Genomic DNA, 17,500 nt, shown 5'->3' on the forward strand with positions numbered 1-17,500 from the left:
TTAGATAAAATGATTGTTCATGGTTTAGATAAAATGATTGTTAATGGTTTAGATAAAATGATTGTTAATGGTTTAGATAAAGTGATTGTTCATGGTGATTGTTAAATGATTACAGCTGGAATACTTTTCATCATAAGTCTGGCGGATCTGAGCTAACTTAGTGCTAAATGTAACAGTGACAAAGAAGGACACATTCGATATTATAATCCTAGATAGACCATGTCTGAATTAAAGACAGGGTGGTCACAGCTGGAACAACTCTGATCATAGGTCTGCTGGGTCATAGTTGACAGACAGCTGAGAGAGGACACATTAAATAATGTAGTCCTAGATACACTATGCCTGAATAATAGACAAGTTGGTTGCTGATGGAACAAATGTGATCATAAAGCTACCAGATCTGGTCTGAGCCTGGGTTAAACAACAAATAAAGAGGAAGGAGACCTTCGATAGTGTGTCCCAATCAAAAACAAAGGGAGCTGGCAATAACCAAGGTACTTACCTTACATATTTGCAGGGTACGTATGGTGAGGTGAGCTATAGACACTGTGTTTATGGTACGTATTGTTATCTTACCATGTTTCACCTGACCGTAGTCATTGACGATGTCTTCCCAGTATTTATCACATTGTTGCTGCAAAGAGACAAGGAGAGACGGACAGTGAAGCATGATGTTGTGAGCTCAAATCAAACCAAGAAACATGTATGTATGTATGTATGTATGTATGTATGTATGAGGCTGTGTGGTAAGAAGCTTGCTTCTCAACCACGTGGTTCTGGGTTCAATCCCCCAGCGTGGCACCTGAGGCAAGTGTCTTCTACTATAGCCTCAACCAAAGCCTTGTGAGTGGATGTGGTAGATGGAAAACTGAAAGAAGCCTATCATATATATATATATATATATATATATATATATATATATATATATATATATATATATATATATATATATACAGAGAGAGAGTGAGAGAGAGAGAGATATAAAAAGGAATACAAAAAATGGGAAAAGAAAAAACACGGACAGGTCATTCGAAGCTTTCTTTCCTCAGTCGAGTTCCAGATTATCTTTGCAATTTCGGCTAGTTATACTCGAGATTGCTCCAATCTGGTCAGCTTACTTTAATTCATCCTTAGTCGAAAGACACCTGTTGTTATGTCCTGTTGTTTGTATTTGTGTACCATTTCTCCGTTTTCTTTTTTTCCGTCCTTGTTTTTTTGTATACATTCGCTGCTTTCTTCCAAGGAATCTAATGCTCTTAGATTAGTTTTTCCTTGGGGCTGGCCAGATTGGAGCAATCTCGAGTATAACCAGCCAAAATTGCAAAGATAATCTGGAACTTGACTGAGGAAAGAAAACTTCGAATGACCCATCCATGTTTTTTCTTGCCCCCTTTTTTGCATCGTCTATCTGAATGTTTTGTTGTCCCCTTTTTTGTATCATCTAGCTGTCTGGATGTTTTGTGTTCTTGTCCTATTGTTTGTATTCCTTTCTATATATATATGGCGGCATACGTACACTTTGGTCACTTATATATGTGTGTGTGTGTGTGTGTGTGTGTGTGTAGATATTTATATCTTTGTGTGTGTGTGATTTTGTGTTTGTCTCCCCACTTAACCCATGTTGGTGTGTTTGCATCCCTGTAACTTAGCGGCTCGGCTAAAGAGATCAATAGAATGAGTGCCGGGCTTAAAAAAAAAGTCCTCAGGCCAATTCATTCGACTAAAATTTCAAGGCCGTGCTCCAGCATGGCCACAGTCTTAATGACTAAAACAGATAAAAGATAAAAGATGTATGTATGCCTCTTCTATTTTTTAATTATTAATGATGATGATGACAATGATGGATACGATGATTAAAGATGATGATGATGACGGTGAAAATGATAATGATGATGATGATGCTGATGATGGTGATGACAATGATGGTGATGACAATGATGGTTACAATGATTAAAGATGAGGATGATGGTGAAAACGTTGATGATGATGATGATTAAAGATGATGATGGTGATGACAATGATTGTTACGATGATTAAAGGTGATGATGGTGATGGTGATGAAGACAACAATGATGAGGATGATGATGATGATGATGATGATAAGGGTGATGATGAAGAAGGTAATTATGGTTAATGATAACGATGATGATGATGACGATGACGATGATGACGATGACGATGATGACGACGATGATGAGTGTGATGATGATGATGATGATGATGAGTGTGATGATGATGATGGTGGTGATGATGATGATGATGGTGATGATGATGATGAAGACAGCAATGATGATCAATGCCGACGAAAGTAACTAACGCTGGTGATTGATTAAAACCAATCTATTTTTAATCAAAAATCTTCTTAAGGTAACTAAAATATCCCGAGAGAACCTGTTGTAAATACAACACCGACAACAACAACATCACCAAGAATAACAAGAAAAACAACAAAAAGAAACATTGCCAATACACAACAACAACAACAACAACAACAATACCAACATTAATAAGTGTGTAATTTAAAATAACAGTTGCTAAATTAGACACTCTAAATCCGACACCTGCTGCGTGAAAAACAGTAGCCACAACAACATTACCACATCAGAAACAATGCCTCCATCTCCCACCACCACTGACTCCACCCCCAGTGACTCCACGACGACCACCACCACAACTACCAACACAACTACCACCAATACCTCCGACACTGCCATGACCACCTCCACCACTGTCAGACACTACCACAAACATCGACACAACTGCTGCCACCTCCACCACCACCACCACCACCACCACCATCATCAGTACCACAACCACCAACACCTCCGACATTGCCACAACCACCTTGACCACCATCAAACACTATCAACAGCATCAATACCACCACCACCACCACCACCACCACCACAATACTTCAACCGATACCACTTACACCACTGCTTCCACAACCACCACCACCACCAATACCAAAAACCAATGGCACCAAGACCACCAGCATCAACACCTCCACCACTACCAGCACCACCACCACATCAACACAGCCATCACCCCCACCTTCGGCAGCACCACAACCACAACCTTCACCACCACCAACACTAGCATACCAACATAAACACCATCACCGCTACACTGCCTTTGAAACCCCTTCCACTACCATCACTACCTCCAACATCAATACCACAACCACCAGTATCACTACTACCACCACCACTATCACCTCCACCACCACATACTAACATCAACACATTCACCACTGCCATCACCACCACCACCACCACCACCACCACCACCACCACCACCACCACCATTACAATCACCACCACCACCACCACCACCACTTCCCTATCTACCAGATATCAATCTCTGCCACTATTACTAGTGAGAAGACATTCTAAATAACCACTTGAAAATTTCACCGACATATGTTGCTAAACGTCCCTCAGTATCCTGGTACCCCCTCCTGCATGCTTAAAAACAGAGACCCCCCCCCCACCATGTGTCAGGGGCTTTTGTAATAGTCGGTTTGATCTCCAATCAATATGATGGATCGACTGTCACCTTCAGCGATGATTATTCCAATCATTCAATCAACTGAACTACCTACTTACTAAATCAAAGTGTAACTGGTCGAGTATTCCTCAGACATGGGTGTAGATGCAAGTGTGGTTGTGTGGTAAAAAGCTTGCTTCCCAATCACATGGTCCTGGGTTCGGTCCCACTGAGTGGCACCTTGGGCAAGTGTCTTCTACTGTAGCCTTGGGCTGACCAAAGCCTTTTAGGTAGATTTGGTAGATGGAAACTGAAAAAAGCCCATTGTATATATGTGTGTGTATTGACAACCAGTGCTGGTGTGTTTATTTCCACATGACTTAGCAGTTCAGCAAAAGAACTAATAGAATAAGAATTAGGCTTAGAAAGAAAAATAACCATTTGGCTTGATTCATTCGACTAAAAATTCAAGGCAGTGCTCTAGCATGGCCACAGTCTAATGACTAAAACAAGTAAATGATAAGATATATATATATATATATATATATATATATATATATATATATAGAGAGAGAGAGAGAGAGAGAGATAGAGAGTGAGTGAGAGAGAGAGAGAGAAAGTGAGAGAGAAAGAAAGAGAGAAAGAAATATAGAGAGAAAGAAAGATAGAAAGAATGAGAGAGAGAAAGAAAAAGAGAGAGAAAGAGAGAGAGGGGGGATAGATAGATATATACACAAGTGTGTGTATGTCTGTGTCTGTATTCGTCCCCCAACCACCACTTGACAACAATGTTGGTTTGTTTATTGCACCCATAACTTAGCGATTCGACATAAGAGACCAATACAATAAGTCCCAGGCTTCAAAAAAGAAATAAATTGTTGGTTTGAAACAGATGTAAAGCAAACAAAACCCACAAAAATGCACAATAAACACGATTCACTTGAGTTGTAGAAGAATGTCCAATATTTCAAACTTACAGTTGCATGTTCAAATAGTCCTGTTGCCATGACAATGCACCGAACCTGTTCTTGCCACACCATTTGCCAAAAAGCAGCTGCAATTCTGTACTGGGGACCTGCAACAGAGAAACAACCCCTTCTTTAGCGAGCAGAGCAAACAGATAGACATTCACTCAATGATTGTCAAACAGATTTAAAGAAAAAAAATGAGTTTCTTGTTGCTATTGGTGGTGGTTGTTTGTGGTGGAGGTTGTGTAATGTTCAGCAATAAGTCAACCAGGATCCAGTAGATTGATGAAAGTTGTTCCAACAATGACCAACATGTCTTACAATGCAAGCATAGGGGCCACAGTTAGTATGATATCAACAGAAATCTTGGGTTTCTTATTAGAGTAAGTTTACAGCTTTCTTCGGTTGTATGAAGATTAACAAAGGATTATACATTTGAATGTGGCCATGCTGGAGCACTACCTTCAAATGTAAGATGCTTACAGCACCTAGGTTTCCCAAGCAGTCAACCATCTAAGTACTAACTAGGCCCAACATTGCTTGACTTTGGTGATCGGACAGTTCAGTTCAGTTGGCTCTCCGTCGCTTACAACATCGAGGGTTCCAGTTGATCCAATCAACGGAACAGCCTGCTCATGAAATTAACATGCAAGTGGCTGAGCACTCCACAGACACGTGTACCCTTAACATAGTTCTTGGGGGAGATTCAGCGTGACACAGAGTGTGACAAGGCTGACCCCTTTGAATTACAGGCACAACAGAAACAGGAAGAAAGAGTGAGAGATAGTTGTGGTGGAAGAGTACAGCAGGGTTCGCCACCATCCCCTGCCGGAGCCTCGTGGAGTTTTTAGGTGTTTTCGCTCAATAAACACTCACAACGCCCAGTCTGGGAATCGAAACCACGGTCCTATGACCGCGAATCCGCTGCCCTAACCACTGGGCCATTGCGCCTCCGGTGATTGGACAAGAACCAGTGCATTCAACATGATATGGCCGTAGCATGGACTCAAAAGATTGACTGTTCTAAAAACGTCCTTGAGGAATGAGAAGACACAGAGTGGAAAGCAGAGCATTTTGCGATCAAAGATTCGATGAAGAGGATTCACTGGAAACAGGGTGAGACAACTGTTATTGTTGCTAGGCCTAAATCATCGTAAAGCAAATGCCACCGTGAGTGACATTCAGGCTACAGAGGAGAAACCAAGGCACTGGATTTGGTTTAAAGAAGACAATAAGCTGAACAATGGCTAGAAGAATGTTGAGCAAAACCTAATAACCAGTTGATCTAGCAAGCGGGGCCGCATCTCAGTGAGTGGAGCTGGAGTGTAATAATGCTGTCAAGAGCAAGACAACAAAACAGTGTGCATTCTCCCTTGATGACCCCATAGGCTTGCTAGCATCTACTATGTGGGGCTATCAACTGGTCACACTTGCATCTGTGCAAGTTGTTTATGGAAAGCAAAATATATATATATATAGATGACTGGCACCCATGCCAGTAGAGCGCTAACGGCACCATCCGAGCGGGATCACTGCCAGAGCAGCGGGATCACTGCCAGAGCAGCGGGATCACTGCCAGAGCAGCGGGATCACTGCCAGAGCAGCGGGATCACTGCCAGAGCAGCGGGATCACTGCCAGAGCAGCAGTCTCGCGTCCATGCTGGTGGCACGTAAAAAGCACCATTTGAGCGCGATCGTTTCCAGCTTCGCCTTACTGGCACTAGTGCCGGTGGCATGTGAACAAAACATTGGACTGACTCCTGTGCAGGTGGCACGTAAAAAAACACCATTTGAGCATGGCTGTTGCCAGCACCGCTGGACTGACCCTTGTGCCGGTGCCACATAAAAAGCACCCACTACACTCTCGGAGTGGTTGGCGTTAGGAAGGGCATCCAGCTGTAGAAACTCTGCCAGATCAGAATGGAGTCTGGTGTAGCCATCTGGTTCGCCAGTCCCCAGTCAAATCGTCCAACCCATACTAGCATGGAAAGCGGACGTTAAATGATGATTTATAGGCGCAGGCATGGCTGTGTGGGAAGAAGTTTGTTTCCTAACCACATGGTTCTGGGTACAGTCCCACTGCATGGCACCTTGGGCAAGTGTCTTACTATAGCCCTGGGCCGGCCAAACTGTGAGTGGATTTGGTGGATGGAAACTGAAAGAAGCCTGTCATATATACGTATATATGTGTGTGTGTGTGTGTGTATCTTTGTGTCTGCGTTTGTGTCACCTCCATCGCTTAACAACCACTGCTCTGATGTGTTTACATCCCCGAAACTTAGCAGTTCAGCAAAAGAGGCCGATAGAATAAGTACTAGGCTTACAAAGAATAAGTCCTGGGGTCGATTTGCTCGACTAAAAAGCGGTGCTCCAGCATGGCTGCAGTCAAATGACTGAAATAAGTAAAAGAGTAATACATAATATATAGATGTCTGTGTGTGTGTGTGCGTGTGTGTATGCATGTTTATGGTTGTACTTGTGTGTATGTCAGCATGTGTGTGTGTGTGTGTAATTAATAAATATTTCACTTACCCTGAGTTGCAATATATTCTTTTGATTTACAAAACCCCTGCAAAAGAAAGAGGAAACGCATTACATCCAATGCAGAGACTTAGAATGCAATAAAAACAGTTTTTAGTGTTTAAAGCTATTTACAGCATCACAAGTAACATGGGTCAAACTCTTAAGTAGCAACCGTTATAAGTTCTAGAAGAAGCCCTTCAAGCACATGGGGGACTGTACACAAGGTATGGATTTATGAATGTATATATATGTGTGTATATGCACGTATAGGTATGTTGATGGAAACAGGGAAGACAGAACTCGAAATATGAATATATACTCCTTTTACTCTTTTAGTTGTTTCAGTCTTTCGACTGTGGCCATGCTGGAGCACCGCCTTTAGTCGAGCAAATCGGAAGCCTAGCACTTATTCTATCGGTCTCTTTTGCCAAACCATTAAGTTACGGAGACGTAAACACACCAGCATCGGTTGTCAAGCGATGTTGGGGGGACAAACACATACACACACACACATGTATATATATGGATATATATACTACGGGCTTCATTCAGTTTCCGTCTACCAAATCCACTCACAAGGCTTTGGTCGGCCCGAGGCTATTGTAGAAGACACTTGCCAAAGGTGCCACACAGTGGGAATGAACCCGGAACCATGTGGTTGGTAGGCAAGCTACTTACCACTCAGCCATTCCTGCACTTTCATATGTCTAATACTCTTTAGTATTTCAAGATATTTTTATGTAATCTTGGTAAATATCTCTGCTAAAATCAGATGTCAGTGTTATTTTCATTTTTACATAATTTAGATGACTGCTAAGTCAAGAGCAAAGTCAGTAAAAATAATCTTATTTAGCGTTTAATGTTCTATTACCATAGCTACTGCTACCACTACCACCACCACCACCACCACCACCACCACCAATGACAGCAATAATAAAAGTGATGATGATAAATGTAATGTAAAAATCCTGAGAAATGTTGTCTACAACATTTCTAAAAATAGCCCAACAATTACTGCTTTGGCCAGGGTCAAAATACAGGTCCCTTGACATGTTCAACAAACCGTGATGCCTAAACCAAACACCAATCAACTTAAGTAATTTCGTGAAGCCACACACTGATTGGTCAGAGTACAGTTTGCAATACTTAACATTCTGGAGCCTTTACCAATGTATTTAAGGCACACACTTTAGCCATCTCACTACAGTTGTATATTGTAAGATATAACTGACACCACTACTACATGAACCTGAAGATTGCATAGCTTAATGCATGAAAGTACTAGTGCAATCAGAACGGACATTTAGTATTCTATCATTTCATTATCTTATATTATTATGACTTCTGACCGAGACCTTTGGAAATATGCTGTGCGTGAGAAGACCCGGCAAGCCAAGTGAGACCTAAATCCAAGGCCTCTGCCAGGGGTGTAGCCAGTCCACTTATGCGTGCCTTTCCTTCATTGGACACTAAACTCCGCTTGCGAAGACCTGTTGAGGAAAGTGAAATCGAAATCGAATTAAATTCGATGACTGGCACCCGTGCCAACGTCGTCTCCTTCATTGGACACGTAACTCAGCTTACGAAGACCTGTTGGGGCAAGCGAAGCGAAACCGGGATGGCACAAGTGCCAAATCGTCGCCTCCCTGGCACTTGTGCTGGTGGCACATGTAAAGACATTCAAGTGAGATCGTTGCCAGCGCTGCTGGACTGGCTCCTGTGCAGGTGGCACGTAAACGGTTTCACTGCACTCTCGGAGTGGTTGGCATTAGGAAGGGCATCCAGCTGTGGAAACTTTGCCAGATCAGATTGGAGCCTGGTGTAGCCATCTGGTTTCACCAGTCCTCAGTCAAATCGTCCAACCCATGCTAGCAAGGAAAGCAGACGTTAAACGATGATGATGATGATGATGATATAAATAAAACGCAAAAATTAAACAGAGTTGGAATTTCTTTGAATAATATATTCTTTGATACACAAGATACACTTTACAAGTTTCATTAAGAAAAAGTGTTTCCTATAAGAAGAGCTGTTAACGCCTTCCCTAAGCTGGGAATCTGTATTTCACGCCTTATTCTGTGCCTTGCTTACAGGTGAGTATAAGCTGTTATGCTTTACACCTTCACCCCCTCGTCAATGTGGTCGACATCTATAAGGTGCAATGCCATATACTTACATCAATATAATTAGCATTGATATAATCTGTGGTAAACCCCTGAGGTATTTCTTGTAAACTTATCCGGGCGTGGTCATCTGCAATGATACAAGCACACAAAGAAATATTATTGAAACATTATTGAAACATTAGTAAACATTTAGGGACAAAATTATTGCAACACTATTAAACATTGTGGGGCAACATTATTGTAATATTATCAAACATTTTTGGACAACATTATTGTAATACTATTAAACATTTTGGACAACATTATTGTAATACTATTAAACATTTTGGACAATATTACTAAATATTTCTGGACAACATTATTAAACATTTTTGGACAACCCATGCTAGCATGGAAAGCAGACGTTAAACGATGATGATGATGATGATGTAATATTATTAAACATTTTTGGACAACATTATTGTAATATTATTAAACATTTTTGGACAACATTATTGTAATATTATTAAACATTTTTGGACAACATTATTGTAATATTATTAAACATTTTTGGACAACATTATTGTAATATTATTAAACATTTTTGGACAACATTATTGTAATATTATTAAACATTTTTGGACAACATTATTGTAATATTATTAAACATTTTTGGACAACATTATTGTAATATTATTAAACATTTTTGGACAACATTATTGTAATATTATTAAACATTTTTGGACATTATTGTAATATTATTAAACATTTTTAGACAACATTATTGTAATATTATTAAACATTTTTGGACAACATTATTGTAATATTATTAAACATTTTTGGACAACATTATTGTAATATTATTAAACATTTTTGGACAACATTATTGTAATATTATTAAACATTTTTGGACAACATTATTGTAATATTATGAAACATTTTTGGACATTATTGTAATATTATTAAACATTTTTGGACAACATTATTAAATATTTTTGATGATGATGAGGATGATCGTGATGATGGTGGTGGTGATGACGATAGTGATGATGATGATGATGGTGAGGAGGAGGATGGTGATGATGGTGGTGGTGGTGGTGGCGATGATGATAATGGTGATGTTGATGATAGTGATGACAATGATGATTTCGGTGGTAAACATTTTGATGACAGTGGTGATGATGATGATGATGATGATGATGATGATGATGATGAAGATGGTGGTGATGATTAGTGATGACGGTGATTGTGATGATGGGATTCATGCAGTTCCTGTCCACTAAATCCACTCACAAGTCATTGGTGTCAGCCTAGGGTTACAATAGCAGACATTCGCCCAAGGTGCCGCGCCATGCAGTGGAACTGAACCCACAAACCTTGTGGTTGAGAAGCAAGCTTCTTCCCCCTCTCTCCCACCTCACAGCTATGTATAATTATTTCATAGTTATTGTAAACTTATGCAGCATTATTGAACTGTTTTTGCAGTTTTATTGAACTGTTATTGCAGCAATACAATTTGAACTATTGCTATGATATGTGATTCTATTTTGAACATATCACCAAATAATTGATGATCTCCAAAAAAAAAATGGGTGGAGAGCCATGCTGAGGTGGAGAGTAAAGGGTCAGCAGTTCAGTCCCTGAGCGAGGCCTTTGGAACCGCGGACACAACAGGAACGGCCCGTTAACAACAATGTTCAACCCATACCAGCATGGAAAATGGACATTAAATGATGATGATGAGGATGATGATGACAGAAGCTGCAGAGAATGTACCTAGATGGCTCTGGTTGATATCCGGGGTGGGGGTGGGGGAAGGGGCAGTAGAATGCCACACAGATTCAAGCCTAGGTTTGATCAACCTGGGTCAAGTCACCTGGAAGAAGGTCTATGTTTCAGACCCGAAACATCAAGTGTACCTGGGATCCAACTCCAATGATACGTCCAACCAAGTATTGCATTTGTAGATGTATATCGAAGTGGTGAAGGTGCATGGCTTTGTGGTTAGGGTATTCAGCCCATAATCATAAACTTGTGAGTTCTATACCCAGTGGTGCTTTGTGCCCTTAAGCAAGACACTTTATTTCACATTGCTCCAGTACATCCAGCTGGCCAATATTAGTCGTACATACCATTCAAAGACCCGGCTTTGTCACACTTTATGTTATGCCAAATCTCTGAGAACTACATTAAGGATATGCATGTCTGTGGAATACTCAGCCATTTGCACATTAATTTCACAAGCAAGCTGTTTCGTTGATTGGCTCAACTGGAACACTTGTTGGTGTAACTGACAGAGTGCCAGTCGTATGTCTCTTCCATTTATTAATTATTATAAATCTTCCACTGAAGAGGGAGCCGGTTTCCAACATAGATACAAGGCTCCATCTTTTGGGATGTAGTTAACAAAGACAAATTCACATTTGGAACTTGAGAAAAGTCTTGCATATTTTTACTGTTCCACTCACAGATTGCAATTGTAATGTTCGAATTAGTCGATCAATTTCTCTTTCTGAAAATCACAGTTTATCCAGATTCTCCTTTAAGCATTTACTAACAAAACCTAGTGCTCCAATTGTTATTGGTATGAATATGAATTCATAGAAAATTACTATTTGTAAATCTCACGAGAGATATTCAGCAACAGTACTTTAGAGTAAAGATTGCCAACATAACATGGCAGTCCTGGTTTAGGCCGAATGTTGCTGTAATTTAGCCCCAGGAGACATCGTCTCCAGCTGGCTATACGACACGATCTGTGTCCTTATATTTTCGAACAAGGGAGTGGGGGGGGTGCTAGACTCCCTTGTTCGAAAATATAAGGACATAGATCGTGTCGTATAGCCAGCTGGAGACGATGTCTCCTGGGGCTAAATTACAGTAACATTCGTCCTAAGCCAGGACTGTAATTATACAAGTTAGCATGAGCAGTCTTCTGCTGGAATTACTGTCGCAGCGATAAGTCTTATCACAGCCAATCACAATCAAATCAAACATGTTAGAACTGATTTTATATAAATATATACTGTAAATCCTCGAGTATAGTCCGCCCTTGAGTATAATACGCAGGGGATTTTTAGGGGGCTGTACCTCTAAAAAACCTAAACCTTGTGTATAATACACACCCCTTCTCTAACTTGAGTCAAGGAGGTCTATATAACATCCTTGGTTTGTAAACGTATATACGGTAACATCCTTTATTATTATGGTATATGTAACATAATGCAAACGTGTAGCCTTTTTGTGCATTTTGTTTTCAGAAAATAAAGAAATAACAGTAATAATGTCAGTGAAAAATAAATATTAAGTAAATTGCCTTTATAAATTTATCACTTGGAAAATTTTGCTTAGAAAATATTTTTCATTTTTAACCTCGTATATAGTACGCACTAGAAATTTTGACCTTTAAATTTTGGGAAAAAAATGCGGATTATACTCGAGGATCTACAGTATACTAAATATATATATTTATATAAATATATATACTGTATATAGAAGCTGGAGGTTTCCAAGCAGTTGTCCATAGATATCCTTCCTTTTCTTTGATTTTCAAAGAGATATTTATATCTGCAGGGCAGCTGACCTCTATGATGGTACATACCTTTGCCCCTCTGTCCCAAACATGTATGCATGTGTGTATGTATGTATGTATATATGGCAAAATTGAGCTGTACCTGTAATAAGGACCAGCCTTGTCATGCTCTGTGTCATACTGAATCTCCCTGAGAACTACATTGAGAGCATGTGTGTCTGTGGAGTGCTCAGCCACTTGCACATTAATTTCACGAGTGGGCTGTTCCATTGATCGGATCAACTGGAATATTTGTCATCGTAACAGATGGAGAGCCAGCGATGTTGAAGTGAAGCCAGTATAGATAACATTTACATGCACATCAAAGCGTACACGACAACGTTGTATGTATCGTAACACCATATCACTGTCTGTCTATCTAACGTTATATCTAGTCAAGAGGGTCAGTCAAGAAGGAGACGACGACGACGATGACGACGACGACAGTGGTGAAGATGATGACGACGATGGAGGAGGGGGAGAAGATGGTGATGGCAGAGGAGGAGGAGGAGGAAGAGAAGAATGATGATGATGATGATGGAGAAGATGGTGGAGGAGGAGGCGTTAGAGAAGATGACAATGATGGAGGAGGGGGAGAAGGTGGTGATGGCAGAGGAGGAGGGGGAGGAAGAGAAGAATGATGATGATGATGATGATGGAGAAGATGGTGGAGGAGGAGGAGAAAGAGAAGATGATGATGACAACGATGGAGGAGATGCTGATGGAGGAGGAGGAGAAGGAAAACACGATGATGACAACGGTGGAGAAGACGGTGGAGGAAGAGAAGATGGAGGAGGAAACGACAATGATGGAGGAAGAAGAGAAGATGGTGATGGAGGAGAAGGAAAAAAAGATGATGACAACGATGGAGAAGGAGGAGACAATGAAGAAAGAGGAGGGGGAGAAGAAGGAGGAGAAGAAGGGGAGGAAGAGGAGGAGATGATGGCAAGATTTCATGTTCACAGACAGGAAAGCAAATATGAGATTGTTATTTATGTATGTATGTATAAACAGGTGAGAAGAATGGTGAAGAGTAAGACCTGTGTGTGTGTGTGTGTGTGTGTGTGTGTGTGTGTGTGTGTGCATGCGTGCAGGTATGTGGTGAGTGCGTGTATGTGTGTGTGTCGGCATGCATGAGATCTGGTGAGTGTTGCATTGTGCATGTATGAACAGGCATAGTTCAACGTGTTGTGTGTGTGTGTGTGTGTGTGTGTGCACATGGTCTAGTGTTAGTTGTGTGTGTGTATGTGCGATTCTGTGTATGTTTGTACATATGCATAGCTGGTGTGAGTGTATGTGCACATGCTTCAGTGTCTGTGTGTGTGCGTGTGCACATGCATGATCCCATGCGTGTTTGTTCAAGTGCATATGTGTTTGTGTACATGTGAGTTTGCATGGTCTGGCGTGCATTCAGTGTGTGTGTGTGCTAGTGCACGCATGTATATATATATACATAGCTCACTGAGGTGTGTATGTGTGCGTATGAGTATATTTGTGAACGTGTGTACGTGCATGTCTGCGAGAATGTTTACTTAAGTCCTTTGAGCCGACATTATTGTTTGCGGCTCAGCTACAAACGATGGCGTTAATATTTGCGTTTCAACTGCTTCCAATAAAGTCTGTTGACATTTGCAGCCAACAAATTATTTGTGAGTTCTGTGTTTTCGGATTTCTCCGGAATATAAACATAAACCCCAGAAATTGAAAAATAGACGGAGGTGGGGGCAGGTTGGGGAGGTTGCAACAGGAATCATGTTTGGCCAAAAAGATTCCTTCGTCAGATCTATTCACATCGTAGCCATGCAAACATGAGAAAACAAAATGAAACAAAACAAAAACTAAACAGTGCATATAAATGAGAGGGGGGTGCTAAAAAAAGTTCCTGGCCCTGGGGAAAAAAAAAAGACAGGATTAGGATTTTCTTCAACATGTTCCCCTCGCTAGCCACTAAACCTCTTTTTTATTTTCTCTGTGTGTTTATTTCTGTGTTCCTTTCTGATGAAGAGTGTAGACTCGAAATATAAAAGACTTTCTCACTTTACGAGTGTTAAACTAATACATCTTTTGCTGTTTACACATCCATCTTCATCATTTGCTTTGTTTTTGTTTTTTTTTTGTAAATTCCAACTATATACATATATATATATATATATAAATATATATATACGCCATGATTGATCGCTAGCTACTAAACCTTTTTCATTTTCTCTCTGTGCTTATTTCTGTCTTCTTTTCTGTTGAAGAGCGTAGGCTCGAAACGTAAAAGACTTTCTCACTTCACTTCCTGAGCGTTAAACTTATACATCTGTTTGTTGTTTACACACTCATCTTCATCTTTTGTTTTGTTTCTTTTTTGTAAATTCCAACTATATATATATATATATATATATATATATATATATATATATAATTATAAAATATGGTAATTAATCATATATTAATTAATATCGATTAATTACCAGGAGGCCAGCACATCTAAAGAATCAAAGAGATTCAGAAATAGTATATATATACATATATATATATATATATATATACTCTTTTACTTGTTTCAGTCATTTGACTGTGGCCATACTGGAGCATCGACTTTATTTGAGCAAATCGACCCCAGGACTTATTCTTTGTAAGCCTAATTCTTATTCTATCGGTCTCTTTTTGCCGAACTGCTAAGTTATGGGGATGTAAACACACCAGCATCGGTTGTCAAACGATATTGGCGGATAAACACAGACACATAAACATATACACACACACATATATATATATACATATATACGACAGGCTTCTTTCAGTTTCTGTCTGCCAAATCCACTCACAAGTGTCTATAGTAGAAGATACTTGCCCAAGGTGCCATGCAGTGGGACTGAACCCGGAACCATGTGGTTCGTAAGCAAGCTACTTACCACACAGTTTAACTGAATTTACTTCTATGCTGTAGTAGAGGCAACATGTTCTTTATCTATCTCTTTAACTTCTTGGAGATTTTAGGTATAATTATACTAATTTGTCCATCTGTTCTAATTTAATTATATTCTATGTCTTTGTGCAGCTGAGGATTGCTCTGCATTTTGAATTGATGTAATGATTGCATTGTTCAATTAAATGGAGTTGCTTGAAACGATTGTACTGCATTACCTCTGGATATCCTTGTTGCTTATTTTGATTTTAATCACCTTACTTTGAAATTGTGTGGATAATACCGTATTAAAGTTCTGGTACCTCAAATTAAGTACCATTTTAATCTGAATACATATATATATATATATATATTGGGTTGTCTGGAAAGTTCGTGCCAATTTATAGTAGCTTACCTTTCGACTTATTTTAGAACATGGTTGAGTCCATAAAATAGGATTTCACTACACCTGCATTTAGAGCAGAGTTTAAGCTATCTTTTCGTGGAAGAAGGTTTTATGTTCTTATAACTTGTGTTAATTCTGTAACCCTTTAAAATGGAAGATAAAAAAGTTCATTTTCGGCACTTGATACTTTTCTTTTTCCATAAAGGGGAAAAATGCCTTACAAGCAACCAAAGAAATATGCGCAGTTTACGGTGATGTTTCTTTATCCGAAAGAACTGTACAGAAGTGGTTCGCAAGGTCCTGAGCTGGAGATTGTAGCCTTATCGATAAAGAGCGATCAGGCAGACTGTCCACTACAGATGATGACCAAATCAAGTCATTAATTGAGAATAACCCACATTGCACAACCCGAGAATTGGCTGAAAGCCTCAACCTATCAAAATCCGTCGTTCATGAGCACCTGGTAAAGCTTGGGTACACAAATCGCTACGATGTTTGGGTACCACATGAGTTGAGTGAGAAGAACATTTTGGAAAATCGGCACAAACTTTCTGGATAACCCAATATATACATACATACATACATATATATATATATATATACACACACTGCACTGATGTGAGCGTACACAATAGAATAATAACAATAATAACAAAGTCCACCACCCCAGAAGCTACAACATACAACAATAACGAAAAGCAAGGCAAAATGGTGGACTTACATGGAACAATATCTTTCTGGTTATTTAGCCAAAGGTTGACAGAAGCTGTTGAAACATTACACTGGGAATCTGGTCTGTGATTAAGTAGGGCCTGAAAATAGAGAGAGAAAGAGAGAGAGTCAGATATAGAGAGTGGTAATAAACGGTGGAGAGAATGGATCATGGGATACCAGCAGTCTGGTAATGTTCTTAGTTTATTGTTACTGTGCCTCTCTGTTTTTGATTTTTTTTTGTATTTTGTTTATGCTTTTACTGCATCGCACACAGTGGAGGCGCAGTGGCCCAGTGGTTAGGGCAGCGGACTCGCGGTCATAGGATCACGGTTTCGATTCCCAGGCCGGGCGTTGTGAGTGTTTATTGAACTAAAAACACCTAAAAGCTCCACGAGGCTCCGGCAGGGGATGGTGGCGAACCCTGCTGTACTCTTCCACCACAACTTTCTCCCACTCTTACTTCCTGTTTCTGTTGTACCTGTAATTCAAAGGGTCAGCCTTGTCACACTCTGTGTCACGCTGAATATTCCCGAGAACTACGTTAAGGGTACACGTGTCTGTGGAGTGCTCAGCCACTTGCACGTTAATTTCACGAGCAGGCTGTTCCGTTGATCGGATCAACTGGAATCCTTGACGTCGTAAGCGACGGAGTGCCAACAACAACAAGCATGGCACACAGATCATCATCATCACTATCATCATCATCATCATTATCACTACCAACACAGCCAGCATCACAACCATCATTATCATCATCCTCATCATAGTCATCAACATCATCATCATCATCATCATCGTCATCGTCATCGCCATCGCCATCGTCATCAT

The 17,500-nt window shown here is 40.1% G+C and overlaps 1 protein-coding gene across 1 annotated transcript in view; it reads right to left on the minus strand.

Moving 5' to 3' along the window:
* LOC106882921 (uncharacterized) overlaps window positions 1–17,500 on the minus strand; it is a 97,164-nt gene that overhangs the window by 22,903 nt on the left and 56,761 nt on the right. The window contains exons 2-6 of the mRNA XM_089344656.1: window positions 16,680–16,770; window positions 9,157–9,233; window positions 6,990–7,026; window positions 4,467–4,564; window positions 503–634 (exon numbers count right to left, since the gene is read on the minus strand). Coding sequence (XP_089200782.1) covers window positions 503–634; window positions 4,467–4,564; window positions 6,990–7,026; window positions 9,157–9,233; window positions 16,680–16,770 — 435 coding nt within the window. The remainder of the gene's footprint in view (window positions 1–502; window positions 635–4,466; window positions 4,565–6,989; window positions 7,027–9,156; window positions 9,234–16,679; window positions 16,771–17,500) is intronic.

This window comes from Octopus bimaculoides, chromosome 28, assembly GCF_046866305.1.
Source record: "Octopus bimaculoides isolate indiv1 chromosome 28, ASM4686630v1, whole genome shotgun sequence".
Lineage (NCBI taxonomy): Eukaryota > Metazoa > Mollusca > Cephalopoda > Octopoda > Octopodidae > Octopus > Octopus bimaculoides.